Below are 14,620 nucleotides of genomic sequence, written 5' to 3'. Positions count from 1 at the left end.
CTACAGCTAACCATGGCAAAGTTTAGATAAAGTAACCTCAACTGTGGTAAACACCTCAGTTATAAACTCAGTTATGCATGCAGTGTGCATCCAGCTCATCACATTTGCTGGCCACTCAATGATGCAAGGACATCATATTTATGTATTTGTTAGTACTAAAAAAAACTTAAAATACTTAAATACTTCCAATATTATGATTGAGTCACAGCATCAAATGCTGCAAGTCATTTAAAAGATACTAACTTTACTTGATAGATACAGTTACTAAACTTGATGAAGCATTTTTACTTGGTTTGATTTTTTAATTACCTACCAATATTACATGTGTAAACAAGATGTTCCATCTCACTTAGGGAATCATAAAATAAATTTTAGTTGCACTGTACTTTAAGAAAATTATTCAACATTGCTGACAGCAATACATAATGCTTCAAAAACAATGAGAATCAAATCCAGTTTACTCAGAAGTTACAGCATAATTAGCAAAAACATCTTTTTGATAAGTAACAATATTCAACCTGTACTTTGACATTACCACATTAGCATTCAAAGGTTAAGTTTCACTGCTTTGATTATTTATTTGCATCTCAAAAAATGTACAATGATCTTTTAGTCAAGGTACAAAACATTGCACTCACAGCTTGTTTTTCGAACAACTACTGGAAAGCAACGAAGAAAGATTGCTTACCATTTTTTTCCGATGTTCTCAAAAAGATCATGTCAGCAGGAATGCGCTGGTTCTGAAACACAGAATTAAACAGTAATAAGGGGAAATAGTCGAGGCTTCAGCTTGATTGGTTTTGAGTTGCCAATCAACTGAAGATGGAGTTACGTACACTCTAATATTACATAGAATTTACAGCACAGAAAAAGACCATTCGGCCCAACAGGTCTATGCCGGTGTTTATGCTCCGCACGAGCCTCCTTCCGCCTTTCTTCATCGCTCCCTGTCAACATATCCTTCTATTCCTTTCTCGCTCATGTACTTATCGAGCTGCCTCTTAAAGGCATCTATTCTATTCGCCTCAACCGCTCCACATGGTAGCAAGTTCCACATCCTCACCACACTTTGAGCAAAGAAGTTTCTCCTGAATTCCTTATTGGATTTATTAGTGACCATTTTGTATTTATGGCCCCTAGTTTTGGACTCCCTCACAAGTGAAAACATCTTTGCTACAGCTACCCTATCAAACCCTTCATAATTTTAAAGATCTCTATCAGGTCACCTCCCAGTCTTCTCTTTTCTAGAGAAAAAAGCCCCAGCCTGTTCAGTCTTTCCTGATAGTTGTACCCTCAGAGATCTGGTAGCATCCTTGTACATCTTTTTTGCAATTTCTTCAGTGCTTTTATATCCTTTTTGTCATATGGAGACCAGAACTGTGCACAGTACTCTAAGTATGGTCTAACCTAGATGCTACATAATTTTAACATAACTTCTCTGCTTTTGAATTATATTCCCCTAGAAATGAAACCCAGTGCTTTCTTTGTATTTTTATGGCTTTATTAACCTGCGTTGCAACTTTTAATGATTTGTAAATCTGCACCCCCAGATCCCTTCGGGCCTTACCCATTTAGACTCTTATTTTCCAAGGAGTAGGTGGCCTCACTATCCCTCCTACCAAAATACCTAATTTGAAAAACAGGAATGTTATTGCTCCCTGATTAATTACATTGACCATAAAACAGGAATTATGTGCCTAAATCTAAAGTTTTACTCAGAACATAAAATATTTTAAGAACTCTTTCTTAGACTCCAACCATACCCCACAAACGGAGGTTCTGAGCTCTTTTAGGCTCACCTTGGTCAGCTATATTAATTACACTGAATATGTACAAATGACAATGTGTTTCTTCAATTGCATACTGAACAGTATAGTTCAAGGGCACATGGGTTCTAATTATGTCAATATTGCAATACACTAGTTTTTTTAAAAAAAGCTTTTTAGTATTACTTCAGATATTCTATTCTTGCAGAAAAATAATTATAATCAAATTTAGCATCACCTAGTTAACTACCCCTAGTTTATCTAAATACTGCTACTCATTTTGACTTTGGTTATGCCATGGACTCTAGCCTTAATCTTTCACCTAAGTTTCTCAATATAAAAATGCTAAGAGATGGGGTAATGCACTGGATTAGCACACTCTCATACTAGGGCCTGGGCTTAAATCCAGTTCTGGCTGATTGAATGAATGACAGTCTTGCCTCTGTTTGTTGTTAGGTTCTTTGTGAAAAAGGTCTGGGGGTAACCCGGTTCCTAATGGCTGTGGGGCCAAAAAACACACAATTGCGACAAACACCTCTGTCATCAACACAGTTATTCATCCAGTTCATGAGATTTGTTAGCCACTGAATGATGCTAGGATGACTCCAGAAATTCTCTTTTATTTGGGTAGGCAAAAGAATCATTCCGTTTCAGGATAATGAGATTCAGGGCATTGCAAATTGGCTAACTTATTTCAAAGCCAAAGCAGATCATCATAATTGAGATGGTTGCTATAAACTAGTGATACCACGAGACGGTGTTTTTGTTGGAATTTAAAGGATTATATGCAGGAAATACAATTTTTACGCAGCACAATAAAATTATATACATGGCATTCCTGGGAATACAGAACTTTCCAGCAATTTCTCCATCCGTGTCTTCACCAGTAACGAAAATTGAGGAAAAGGGAACGAGAAGGAAATTTTTAAAAACCTCCATTTGGTGCCTTTCCTGATCTCAGGACATCCTAAAGCGTTTCACAGCCAATTATATACTTCTGAAGTGTAGTTACTGTTGCAATGTAGGGAAAAGCGGCAGCCAAATTGTGCACAGCAAGGTTCTACAAACAGCAATGAGATAAAAATCAGATATTCTGTTTTGGTGCTTTTGTTAAGGGATAAATGTTGGCCAGGCCATTGGGAGAACTCCCCTGCTCTTCCTCGAATAGTGCCCCCATGAGATCTTTTAAGCCTACCTGAAAGAGCAGATGGGGCCTCAATATAAAGATATTGAGCAGATTCTCATTCACTCTGGTTTCCACAATTGTCAGCAAGGACTTTGGTCGCATTTAGCAGGATCTTTATGGATGGGTTTTTTTTGTACTTCACACTCAAAACAGACAAGCACGATTGACGGGAACTGTTGAAATTGATGAGTAAGGGCACTAGCCAAACGAGGCTTTCGAAACCCAAACAGTGAAGCCATTGGGCCATCAGCTTTTCTGGGATCAAACTTTCAAAAGGATATGTTGTTTCCTTATGTCCAATGCCAATTTGGATATCTGAATTGCTGCACTTCATTGGGACTGCAGTACTTGTAGACAAAAGAATTCAGATTAACTTCTCAGCAAATATGGTGTTCTACAACTCCACCTAATTAAAAGATATATAGCACATTATTCCATCGCTGAAGAAAAAAGGTAACAGGATCATGGCCTTTCGTCCCTGGGATTTGGGTTCAAATCTTACCTAGACTAATTGAATTCTATATGTGAAATGTCAGTTCTCTATGTGAAATGAGTTTATAGAGTCTCAACCAATTTCTTAGTGGGCATGTGCCTACATAACAAAAGCTGCCCTTACTTTGGCAATCTCACAGTGAGGCCATAAGGACTGATGTGAGGCTGGGATTAAAGTACATTGTTGTGGTCCAGTTAAGAGAGCTTTATCCCCAGTTGGTTCCACTATATCTTACCTAGGATTCTTGATGCTAATGATAACAGAAGTGGAAAAAAATGTTTCACTCCCTAGCAATTACATCTTTCACCGCTCCAAAGAAAAACTTGATTCCAAGGGGTTTCAAACCAGTGTTTGGAATACAAGCAGAACAAAATTTTCAGTTTTTACATTCGAAAGTCTTTCGTGAGAATTTTTCAGGGATTATTTTGGGCCTGGCAAAATTAGGATGAAACTAAATGAAACTCAGAAGGTTTAGAGGAAATCAGAAAAAAAAGTTGAGAAAAGTATTCATTCTTAGGTGTTGGTCTGCATACACAGGTGTGTAAAAAGCAACAGAATTACATTGGGTCTCAACTTATACTAGAACGCAGGGCAGGTTTTCACTGAACTGTGTTATTCTCCAAGTACATCAATCCATCCGACATGTTTTCAGCAATTAAAACTGTCCAGACCATATTCTTTGGAAACTGAGCATCTGTCCCACATAACCTATTCCACCATGAGCATACATCGCCTCCTACCAGGTTGGCAAAGATCCAACAAACAGTTCTCAGGTTACTGGTATCATGCGAACAAACTTGCAATGGAACATCATCAACAAGTGGAAGAAACCTGAGTAAAAACCATGTGTCTGTGCTGTCAGAAGACAGAAGATAGAATACCGGCTACAGAGGATGCTTCTACTATGGAAAAAGATGATCATTATTCATTACCTGTTTCCAAATATGTGAATGCAATATTTATACATAAACTACTACTACTTGTACTAAACATAACATGAATACTGTGTAGATTAAACAGGTAAAGATATGGTTTAAAAGCACAAACTTCTTGCAAAAGAATTTTACTTATTTTCAAAAACTCCACTTTACAATTGAGCTACAGTAATTGGTCTGGTATTCAGTAAATAATTGTAAACTCATCATTGCATACTATTTACTTCAACACTGCCAGTTCAAACTAGCAACTAATAAATGTACAGAAATGGACTGAATCACTACACCCGTATAATTTTCCGTCCTAATCTATGGAGTAACAACAGGTTTCTGCATTTTTGTATAGGCTCACAATCCAGGACACCAAGGTTGAAAAGACTAGGAGACAAAGTAAATCAGCCAGTTATGATGATACCAAGATTAGTTTAAAAATAAAAAATGCTAGAGAAGTTCAGCAAGTCAGGCAGCATCTGTGGAGAAAGAAACAGTTAACGTTTCAGGTCAAAGATGCATCGCCACAGATGCTGCCCGACTTGCTGAGCTTCTCCAGCATTTTCTGTTTTTAATTTCAGATTTGCCTTTGATTTAGTTTAAAAAGCCTGAGGATTCCAGGAGGACACTAAAGCTCAAGTAGTTAACAAGTTGCACAGTTTTGAGGTCCTGGAGAAGGCAGTCAGCTGTCTCGGCCATACGCTCTGGAATTCTCTCCCTAAACCTCCCCGCCTTTTAAGACCCTCCTTAAAACCCATCTCTTTGACCATGACTTTAGCCACCCATCCTAATATATCCTTCTTTGGTTCAGTGTTAATTTTTGTCTAATTAAGCTTCTATTAAATGCCTTTCTAAGTGCAAGCTGTTGTTGATCGAGTTGAAGTTGGAGATTGCACTGAGTGTACATATGAATACAACGGTGCTAGAGAGAAGAGGAAAACGTAGGTCAGCATATTTGCAGTTCAGAAGGAACGAGAGGGGAAACGTTTGAAGAAACACCTATCATGACAGTAGTGGTAGAAGAGACAAAGACACACTTTTTGACAGAAATGAGAGAGAGAGAAAGATTAATATATAATATATATATATATATATATATATATATATATATCATGGCACATCTTCACAATCATACATACTAGGAACTGAACACTGGGAAACAAAATCCATGTCTCACCATTCAGTGGCAATGGTCCAACGATGTGCTGGACCTCATGATACATATGCGTTCTATTGGATGTACGTCACTCATTTTTTTTGTTATGCCTTTCATAATTTCCTCATTTTATGCACTTTTATTCTTACTCCACATTTTTAACACTCTCCTTGCACTAACTTTATTTGCTCACTTTTGTACTCATTCATTTTAGCAAATTTCTCGGTCTTCTTTACTGCCATCTCATGTACGTTCCCATACATTAGGAGCGAAATTTGATTACCAAACCACAGCGTATATACTGAATTATCTCGTGCAGCATACACAGATTACAGCAGAAATATCTCCTAGATCCAGAGGAAATTGACTTGGGACATCAGGATGCCACAACAGTTCAACAAATTCAGACAAGAACAACAGGGAAAAAAGACAGACACAGACACGCACACAGTATTATTGAACATGGTGACTCCTTTCCCCATCCATCACCACCAATACTTTCTGAATCTTCTGTAGATCCAATACAGATGCAATTATCCATAGACTTTTAAATGTAATTACATTAATGCTGTTATACATAAAAAGTGCATAATACAAATAAGTCAATTTCTTTTTCTTTTGGGTATTAATCAAGATCAATATAGGCACTTTCTCAACGTACTTTGATACATTGTAAGATCATTTGCCAACGTGTCATATTTCTAGGATTTGCCAGTCAGCGGTGGTGTTGAAGTACACTGTGGTTATAGGGAAACAGAAGTAGCAATCTCTTCCTGATGTGCAAGTCACAGCAGTAAATACAACAAACACAAACCTTCTCGACTATAATGAGATCTCCCACTTGGATGTCTGAGCTCTTCACCTTCACTTTACCTAAAAAAAAATTGAATTGTTAAATTAGTGCACATCAGTAAATTCACATTTGTTGAAGCAACTGAAAATTATATTAGTTGTAATTAAATCCAAATTTCATTTTTTTGGTTTGAATGTCAATAAGCACGTATTCCCAAACATTCTAGTCTGAATTTTGTTAAAACTATGCTGAAAGCAAACAGTAAAGAAAAAGAGGATTGCATGCTCGTTTTGAACCCAAAGCAGCAAGGGTTGGTGATCACATGGATTGGCTCAAGAAAGCAATGTAGCCTCACCAAAACAAATTAATTTTATCTTGTTTTGTTGTTCTTGGGGACAAGTGCAGGGGTGAAACTGGGACATTGTGAACATCATGCATAAAGTTTCTAAATGTAATAGGGGGATTATGTCTGCTTTCAGAATAGATCATTTTTTTCCAGAGTTATTAATTTAGCCTATCATACATTATTGTAAATTATATTAAATCTGTGCCAAATCTTCTCAAGCTATTTAACATTTTAGACTAAAAGTAACTTCTTTCTAGACCTTTTAGTAACCAATATGGTCAGACCACAACAGCAGCGAGTATAACTTTGTACACTCATAAGCTCCAGTCACATTATTTGCATTAACAACCACACCAAATTCTTGTTCATTCAATAGTTAGTCATTAAGATTTATTTTGTCATCTCGTTACTTCAGCTGTGTGAAAATTTCATTGAAATGTATGCAACCAAGATTCAGATTATGAATAGAAATTCATATTGCTTATTGTTTTGTAGTCATTTTAATAAAATATATTCCCAACCTTTTTTTTTCCAATTTACAAAACCTTGTATCTAATCCCATAGGCCTAACTCCAATTATAATACTGGGCACAAGGCCACAGGAAACTAATGGGAAACTGCATGGATAAAACTCTTGCTCCTTAGGTCATATCTGATATAACCATTTAATACCTACTTATGGAAGTCAGGAAGTAATTCCCACTGAAACTATTACTTTCCATTCCTTGTTACAGATTTCACACTAGTCTGCTGCAACTTAGCTTTCACCACAGCATTTTAAACTGCGAATGACTAGGTGAGAACAAATTTAATTCTCTAGTTTTAAATACCCAAGTGTTTTAACCCTTAGACTGCTGAGAGGCCCAGTAAAGTTCCTGTCTCCCTGAACCACCCAGTTTATTTTATAGCTAACACCCCACACTGAAAATAATTGTTAATACAAGAAAACTAATTAGACATTAGGAATAGTTTTATCATATTAACCCCAACACAATTTTAACTAAAAATATTTTAAAATGTAAACACAAAACCTGCAGGCTGTTTCATTGCTAGTTTCACTATCCATCCTTTCTTTAAACAAAAACTTCTTTCACTTTATTTTTAACGTAATCCAATCTGTTCTATTTTTCCTAACACTTTTCCCTAAAAAGTTTTGTTTCTTTACTCCTGGCATTTTGAAGACAGAAACTGGACATTCATGGGCAAAGAACCCAGTATTTAAAAATATTTTTTAAGCTAGTCAGTAGCTCAGACTTCAAAGCATCTTTGGCACAATTCCATCAAACCAGAAAGATGGCCACTGTACAAATATACACACTACTGCTCCCAAAGCACAACAGCACCAGGTCACTTAAGTTGCCTGTGGTGCTCAAAGAATTAAAATATGCACAAATTATTGTTTTGGCCACAAGGTTTATTGCTAATATCTATTGCAAGCCATGCAGCACCACCATAAAGAAATTTATGCACTAAAGATTTTCCCATCTGTCAATGAAGTCATCGTACATCACCCGCTAGATCTAAACTTTTCAATGCTGTATTGATGGATCAAACAATAGAAACTGCTATTGTGATACCCATTTCAAAATAATAAACATTCACTTTTAACAACCCCCCTTAATGCATTTAAATATAGCTTAACTCAGAAGCTGATGGTATTTGTATCAAAGTAATAATGTTATGCTGGCTCAATGCCCTTTGCTCACCTCTCGAGCCAAAATTCACTGGAGCCCAATGCTACCTAAATATTAAATTTAATTTACACTCGGTAGAGTATAACCAGCAGGAAAAGTGAACTGATACTATTCTGGACAACTCATTGTAGTGTAAACCATACTAAACACAGTACCTATGCCATTATGAAATATCTTGGGAAATTGGAACATTTTCTGTCATTCTGATTTTATCCCAAGATTCAATTGTAGCTGTCATTTTAACAACCATTCACTCTAATGGCTCAAAATCTCAAGAATTTGACAGAACTATCTCTCCGCATGATCTGTTGCTCAGTTTTCTGTGTCTGTGTATATGCTCTAATGCTATTATGCGAGAGAGATGAGAAATATCTTAAAAGTAGCAGTGTGTTCACAAGTTTAAAAAAAGTATACTCAAAATTTAGATCATTGTTAACTGCAGAATTTGTTCAACCTCTGAAAAGTCTTTTCCAAAACTGGAAACTACTGACAATACCAACCTACTGGGTATTATTGCTGTATTATTGAGGAGGCTATTCTAACCTCGTATGGTAAGCTTGCTATACAGCTGTGAATTCATCTCCTCGTCTCGCTGATAGCGACGGAACTCATCTAATGCCTCTCGAACTATTGTTACCGCCACAACAAATCCCTAGAAAACAACAGATATCTTATTAGTAATTAGAGTGGAGGAAATCAGATTATCTAAAATATACATTAGCAACAGATTTGAGTGACAAAACAATTAAAGGATTTAGACCCAAAAATGTCCGTTACTTTCTCATTTTTGCTACTGTTCAAGTCATCACTCTAAGATTCACCAGAGGAGTAAAATAACTATAAAGTAGTACTTAAAGAATGATAACCCCTTTACTGAATGTGAAAGCAAGCACTGCAAGATTTTAAACAGTTCTTCAACATGTGAGTAAGTTCAAATTCAAATTTTGATACACCTCTGGCAAAATAGTTAATTAATTGATATACTGATTCAAATTTAGCTACTGTCCTACCCCTTCCCTGTATATGTGCTATTTTTCTGCCTCTCGGGTACACATCTAGAGGTAGAATTAAGAGTGTTTGGCCCAGTATGCGAGCGCTAATTGGGTGTTCAACAACAACAACTTGCATTTATATAGCGCCTTTAATGTAGTAAAACGTCCCAAAGTACTTCACAGGAGCATCAAACAAAATTTGACACTGAGCCATAAAAGGAGATATTAGGACAGGTCACCAAAAGCTTGGTCAAAGAGCTAAGTTTTAAGGAGCGTCTTAAAGGCGAAGAAGAGGTAGAGAGGCGAAGAGGTTTAGGGAGGGAATTCCAGAGCTTAGGGCCTAGGCAGCTGAAGAGACAGCCATCAATGGTAGAGCGATTAAAACGGGGGATGCATAAGAGGCAAGAAATGGACAAGTGCAGAGATCTGAGGGTTGTAGGGCTAGAGGAGGTTACTGAGCTAGGGAGGGTTGATGCCATGGAGGGATTTGAAAACAAGGATGAAAATTTTAAAATCGAGGCATTCCCAGTGAACGGTGACTTTGGCGAATGGGACTTGGTGTGAGTTAGGATACAGGCAGCAGAGTTTTGGATGAGCTCAAATTTATGGAGGGTGGGAGATGGGAAGCCGGCCAGGAGTGCATTGGAATAGTCAAGTCTAGAAGTAACAATGGCATGGATAAGGGTTTCAGCAGCAGATGAGCTGAGGCGGGGCAGAAATGGGCAATGTTACAGAGGTGGAAGTAGACAGTCTTGGTGATGGAGCGGATATGTGGTCAGAAACTCATCTCAGGGCCATATAGGACGCCAAGGTTGTGAACAGTCTGGTCCAGCCTCAGACAGTGGCCAGGGAGAGGGATGGAGTTGGCAGCTAGGGAACAGAGTTTGTAGCAGGGACCGAAGACAATGGCGTTGGTCTTCCCAATATTTAGTTGCAGGAAATTTTTGCTCATCCAGTTCTGGATGTCAGACAAACAGTGACAAATAAGAGACAGTGGTAGAGTGGTGAGGTAGAGCAGGGTGTCATCAGCGTACGTGGAACCTGATATATTTTTGGATGATGTCATCGATGGACAGCATGTAGATGAGAAATAGGAGGGAGCCAAGGATAGATCCGCGTGGGACTCCAGAGGTAACATGCTAATTTCGTGGTAGGTCATCCCACACAGGAAGTGCACGTAAAATGTCGCAACTGCCATATTGGTTAAAGTGTTCCTTAGATGCCCTTGGCTGTCGCCTGAAATGAACATTGGGCTCACAAATATTTAAATAGGGGTCCTGCGTGTGTACTTCCCTTTTGGGAAACTGGTGCCTGGCAGCGTTCGATTTGATCATTCTCAAGCCTGCCCAGCAAACACTCGGGAAGCAGGCTGCAGCAGCGGTATTTAAAGGGATCCTCACCTCCATTAAGGTACGTTTCTGGATGGTAGTTTTAGGCTGCATGGGAAAGTTTTGATACTACAGAACGGTTGGCGAGCTGACTTCTGGCTGCAGTTGCACAGTTTTACTACATTGGGTGCAGTCGTACTGGGAAAAATGGGGATGTTGCTGGGATTGCCATTGAGGGGCTGCCACACTAGGGGAATAGCAGCAATAAGATCAGCAGCACAGATCTGCGGAGGCTCAAAGAAGCCAGCAAAGGAGGCAAGGGCACAGGAGGCCTTATAAAATGCGTGTCTTCTGAAACTGAATGTCGTACCTGAACATGATAGAGGAGCAGTGTATGCAGAGGCTCCGCTGAAGCATACAGGCAGTCACAGACCTAGGTCATCTGTTGCAGCAGGAATTGGAGCCAAACACCAGGACACACTCAGCAGTGCCTGTGGCTGTACAGGTAACAGTGACCCTCAACTTCTACACTACAGGTTCATTCCAGGCTGCAACAGATGGCATCAGCAACATCAGTCAGTTTGCTGTCCATATGGGCATAAGGCAGGTGACAGATGTCCTCTTTGCAAGGAGACAGTAATCCATCACCTTCCCCATAGAGGAGGAGGAGAGCATCGAGTTAGTGGATGTATGGAATAGACTTACAGCTAAAGCAGTCAAGACAGAGACAAATTAAATACTTCGAAAATGGGTTGGATAAATATCTGGTTTGGAACAGGATTTAATGTTTTTGGAATAGCTATGGACCAATCAAAATGCTCCTTACGACACAATGGTTCCCGTATTGCTGGGCTGGGGGAGGAGGGGGTCAATTTGAATAGTGTCTGCTTGATTCGTGGAGATGTGAATGAATTTCTGGAGTCTTGTTTTCAGTTCAGGGATAAGCAAGCAGAACTTTCCCTCGGTACATTTAAATAGGCTCAATTGTAGGTGGTCTGTGGAAGTAGCAGGTTTGGTGGGGCATTTTTTTTCCTCATTTAACGCTTTATGTTATACAATTTTTTTTGAAGTAATTATGTATTATTTTCCTACTTATCTGCCAGCGGTCCCACCTCCCTCCCTGCTCCACAGGTCAGTACAATAATTGATAAGAATATTTATACCACACCTACCTTATAAAAGTGTTTTATAAATATAGCACAAGACCATCAAATGCGAGAAACTTGGTTTTTTTTTTAAGTTGTTTTCTTTTTTATGCTAGTCTGAATCCAATATGTAAACTGTCAAACAACAAACTATTACCCAATAATAGGATACTATTTATAATCTGTGTTTAGCTCCAATTTAGACAAAGACATTTACTGCAGTTCTTATAAGTTGCTAGTTTCCTACACCTCCTCTCCCAACCCACATTTAAGATGCAATTATAAAAAAATCTATTTGATTATAAGTAGTAGAGCTTTGTGGAAAAGGAAAGCCAAACAAAACATACCTTAAAAATTGTATCGTAACAAAGATTTGAAAAGTTTTTTTTAAAAAAACGTTAAAATAAAGTACTTCTTAATTGCGCTATGTTCGAATTCCAGCACTACTTAGCACTGTAGCTAGATTTGATATTATTGAACACATCCTAATTCAGGGCAAAGGTATACATTAAATACTAGGCAGATCGAATTCAGTCTGAATCAATGTGATCCAAACTGAATTTGATCTCCAGTGCAAACAGGATATTTGATTACTACTGACCTTCTGTACCTTAACACATCTATTTTATCGAAGGTTGTTCAATGGTATAATTGTAAATTGCAGAAGCATTCAAATCTAGACAGTTTAAGCTTGCTTGTAGAACATATTCTATGACCAGTGTAAATCTGTAAATATTCTTAGTTTCTGCACCAGCAGAAACCACAATAAAAATAGCTAGATATTCTGAAGTCAAATTTCCAGAACTAAATACCTCCAAAAATAAATCTCAATTTCCAGTATTATAACCCCTGCAATTGATTCCATCTTAAGTATTTCTCAAGTTGTTTAATGAAGCTCCAAAAATGTGTTTTTAAAAAAAAATACACCAATTTCCTTCAATTGTTTAAAGTGAAGTTTACTGTATTGAGTTACCTTTAGAGCCCCAAGACAGGCATGTGGGTGTGACCATGATCACAGCCTCCAGGCTGACAGAAGTCTGTGTCCCTAATCAGACCCACATGATTCACTGACCACTCTAAAATGCAAACAACTTGCAGTTATGTAGCACATTTAACACAGAAAAACGTTCCAAGACAATTAAGAGGCATGAGGAATAACAAATACAACAAACTTTACAGTCCCATCCATCAGCAATAGAAGGCTGATTTTGCTTCTTCTCTCAATATGCTGTTATTTCAGAAATGCTCTGCAATTAAAATATAAAGCCAACACTGCTTTTAAAAACCTTTGCACATGAAGAACATGAAAAGTAATATATTTTACTTACCAAAGGAGCCCAGTATGTATACAGATAGCCTATCTTCAATGCTGGTACAAACTGTGAACATGCTACCACCAGAAAATAAAGATTCAAGAAAAACTTGAATTGTTGATACAATACCTGAAAAATAACATTACTACAATTAAATTGGAAATTTAATTTTGCACTCATCTTCAAATCAGGTTGTATCTCAGTTAGAGCAAGCAGTGTCATAAATGCATTCTTAAGGGAGGTGCTTAAAAGGCAAGTCACCAGGAGAATAAGACAGAAGGGAAAATATGCAACAAAATGCTGGAAATCTCAAATAAAAACAGAAAATGCTCAGGTCAGGCAGCATCTACAGAGACAGAAAGAGTCAATGCCAGAACTTGCTGGAGTGGGGCATATCACGGAGTACGCTATTAGTTAGACATTTTCTTGAATTCAGCTGAAAAGAATTTGAGCCATAAATTGCTGGAAGTGCGAGCTGATAACGGTGTGGCGAGGGCAACAGGGTACATGGGACCTCGGTGAACAGCGGGACCAACAATGTAGCTCCTTAACCAATGAGATTTAAGGATTGAAAAATAAACAGAGGAATGACTGAGAAGGAGGGTGAATTGGAGTCAAATCAGGGACTCTAAGGAAAGAGAAATTGAGAGGGAAAGACAGATTCGGATTAGGAGAGAGAGAAAAAAAGGCGACAGAAAAGAAAATTAAGAAAACATTTTAAATGTTAAAAATCTCTAACAATTTACCACCTGCAGGAATGAGACTCCACACTTTAAACTGTTCAATTTCTGGGCCAGAAGGGTTGATTGGTACTGCATTAACAATTATCATATACTTGCGCTGTTAATTATCAGTCTTAACATTCTGCAGCGAATTTAATGGGCAATTAATGTGCAACTCCAGCAAGTTCTTCAAAATAATGGAGGCTAAAGGCAAGATGCAGTTTGTGCTAAGCAAACGGTGGAGCGGCATAAATCGACCAGCAAGTTCTGGAGATTCGTAACTCACAGCGTATCCCTTAATCCCCTGATCTTGCTGGCCGATTTGCACATTAATAACAGCGTGCATCGTTCACACACCATTATGTTTCCAGCAAGTTCCAGCCCAATGTTTCAGGTCGATGATCTTTCAAACTTGGATCCATTCAAATGACTATTTTAAGAGGCAGTCTGTGTATGCAATAGAGCTTAATGCAATTTTGCAAGTTGTCAATCCAGACTGCTGGACCCACAAAAACTAAACATTACCAGGGTCTTCAAATCTTTCTTGGGCTTTTTTGTCTTTTACGAAAATGATACAACAAATGCTCAATTACATGTTTTTCCGAGCCAACATCATTCTAGCAATTGCTCAACTGCATACCGGCTGTTATAATGGAAGTTAACGAGCCTCAAGGGCTGCTGGCTGTTCCCTACTTTGCACTGAATCTTTGATTCACTGATCTGTGACGGTTTAATGGCCATCACTCTTGTGCTTTTCATA

General features: G+C 38.1%; 1 protein-coding gene across 1 annotated transcript in view; it reads right to left on the bottom strand.

The window, feature by feature from the left end:
• The window catches only part of atp9b (ATPase phospholipid transporting 9B), a 284,027-nt gene that overhangs the window by 190,515 nt on the left and 78,892 nt on the right, over positions 1 to 14,620 (bottom strand). The window contains exons 4-7 of the mRNA XM_067981947.1: positions 13,154 to 13,267; positions 8,904 to 9,012; positions 6,342 to 6,400; positions 689 to 740 (exon numbers count right to left, since the gene is read on the bottom strand). Of these exons, the coding sequence (XP_067838048.1) occupies positions 689 to 740; positions 6,342 to 6,400; positions 8,904 to 9,012; positions 13,154 to 13,267 (334 nt within the window). The remainder of the gene's footprint in view (positions 1 to 688; positions 741 to 6,341; positions 6,401 to 8,903; positions 9,013 to 13,153; positions 13,268 to 14,620) is intronic.

Source organism: Heptranchias perlo, chromosome 3 (assembly GCF_035084215.1).
Source record: "Heptranchias perlo isolate sHepPer1 chromosome 3, sHepPer1.hap1, whole genome shotgun sequence".
Taxonomy (NCBI): domain Eukaryota; kingdom Metazoa; phylum Chordata; class Chondrichthyes; order Hexanchiformes; family Hexanchidae; genus Heptranchias; species Heptranchias perlo.
Note: the sequence above shows the minus strand (reverse complement) of the source record. Positions and strands in the feature narration are given on the sequence as shown.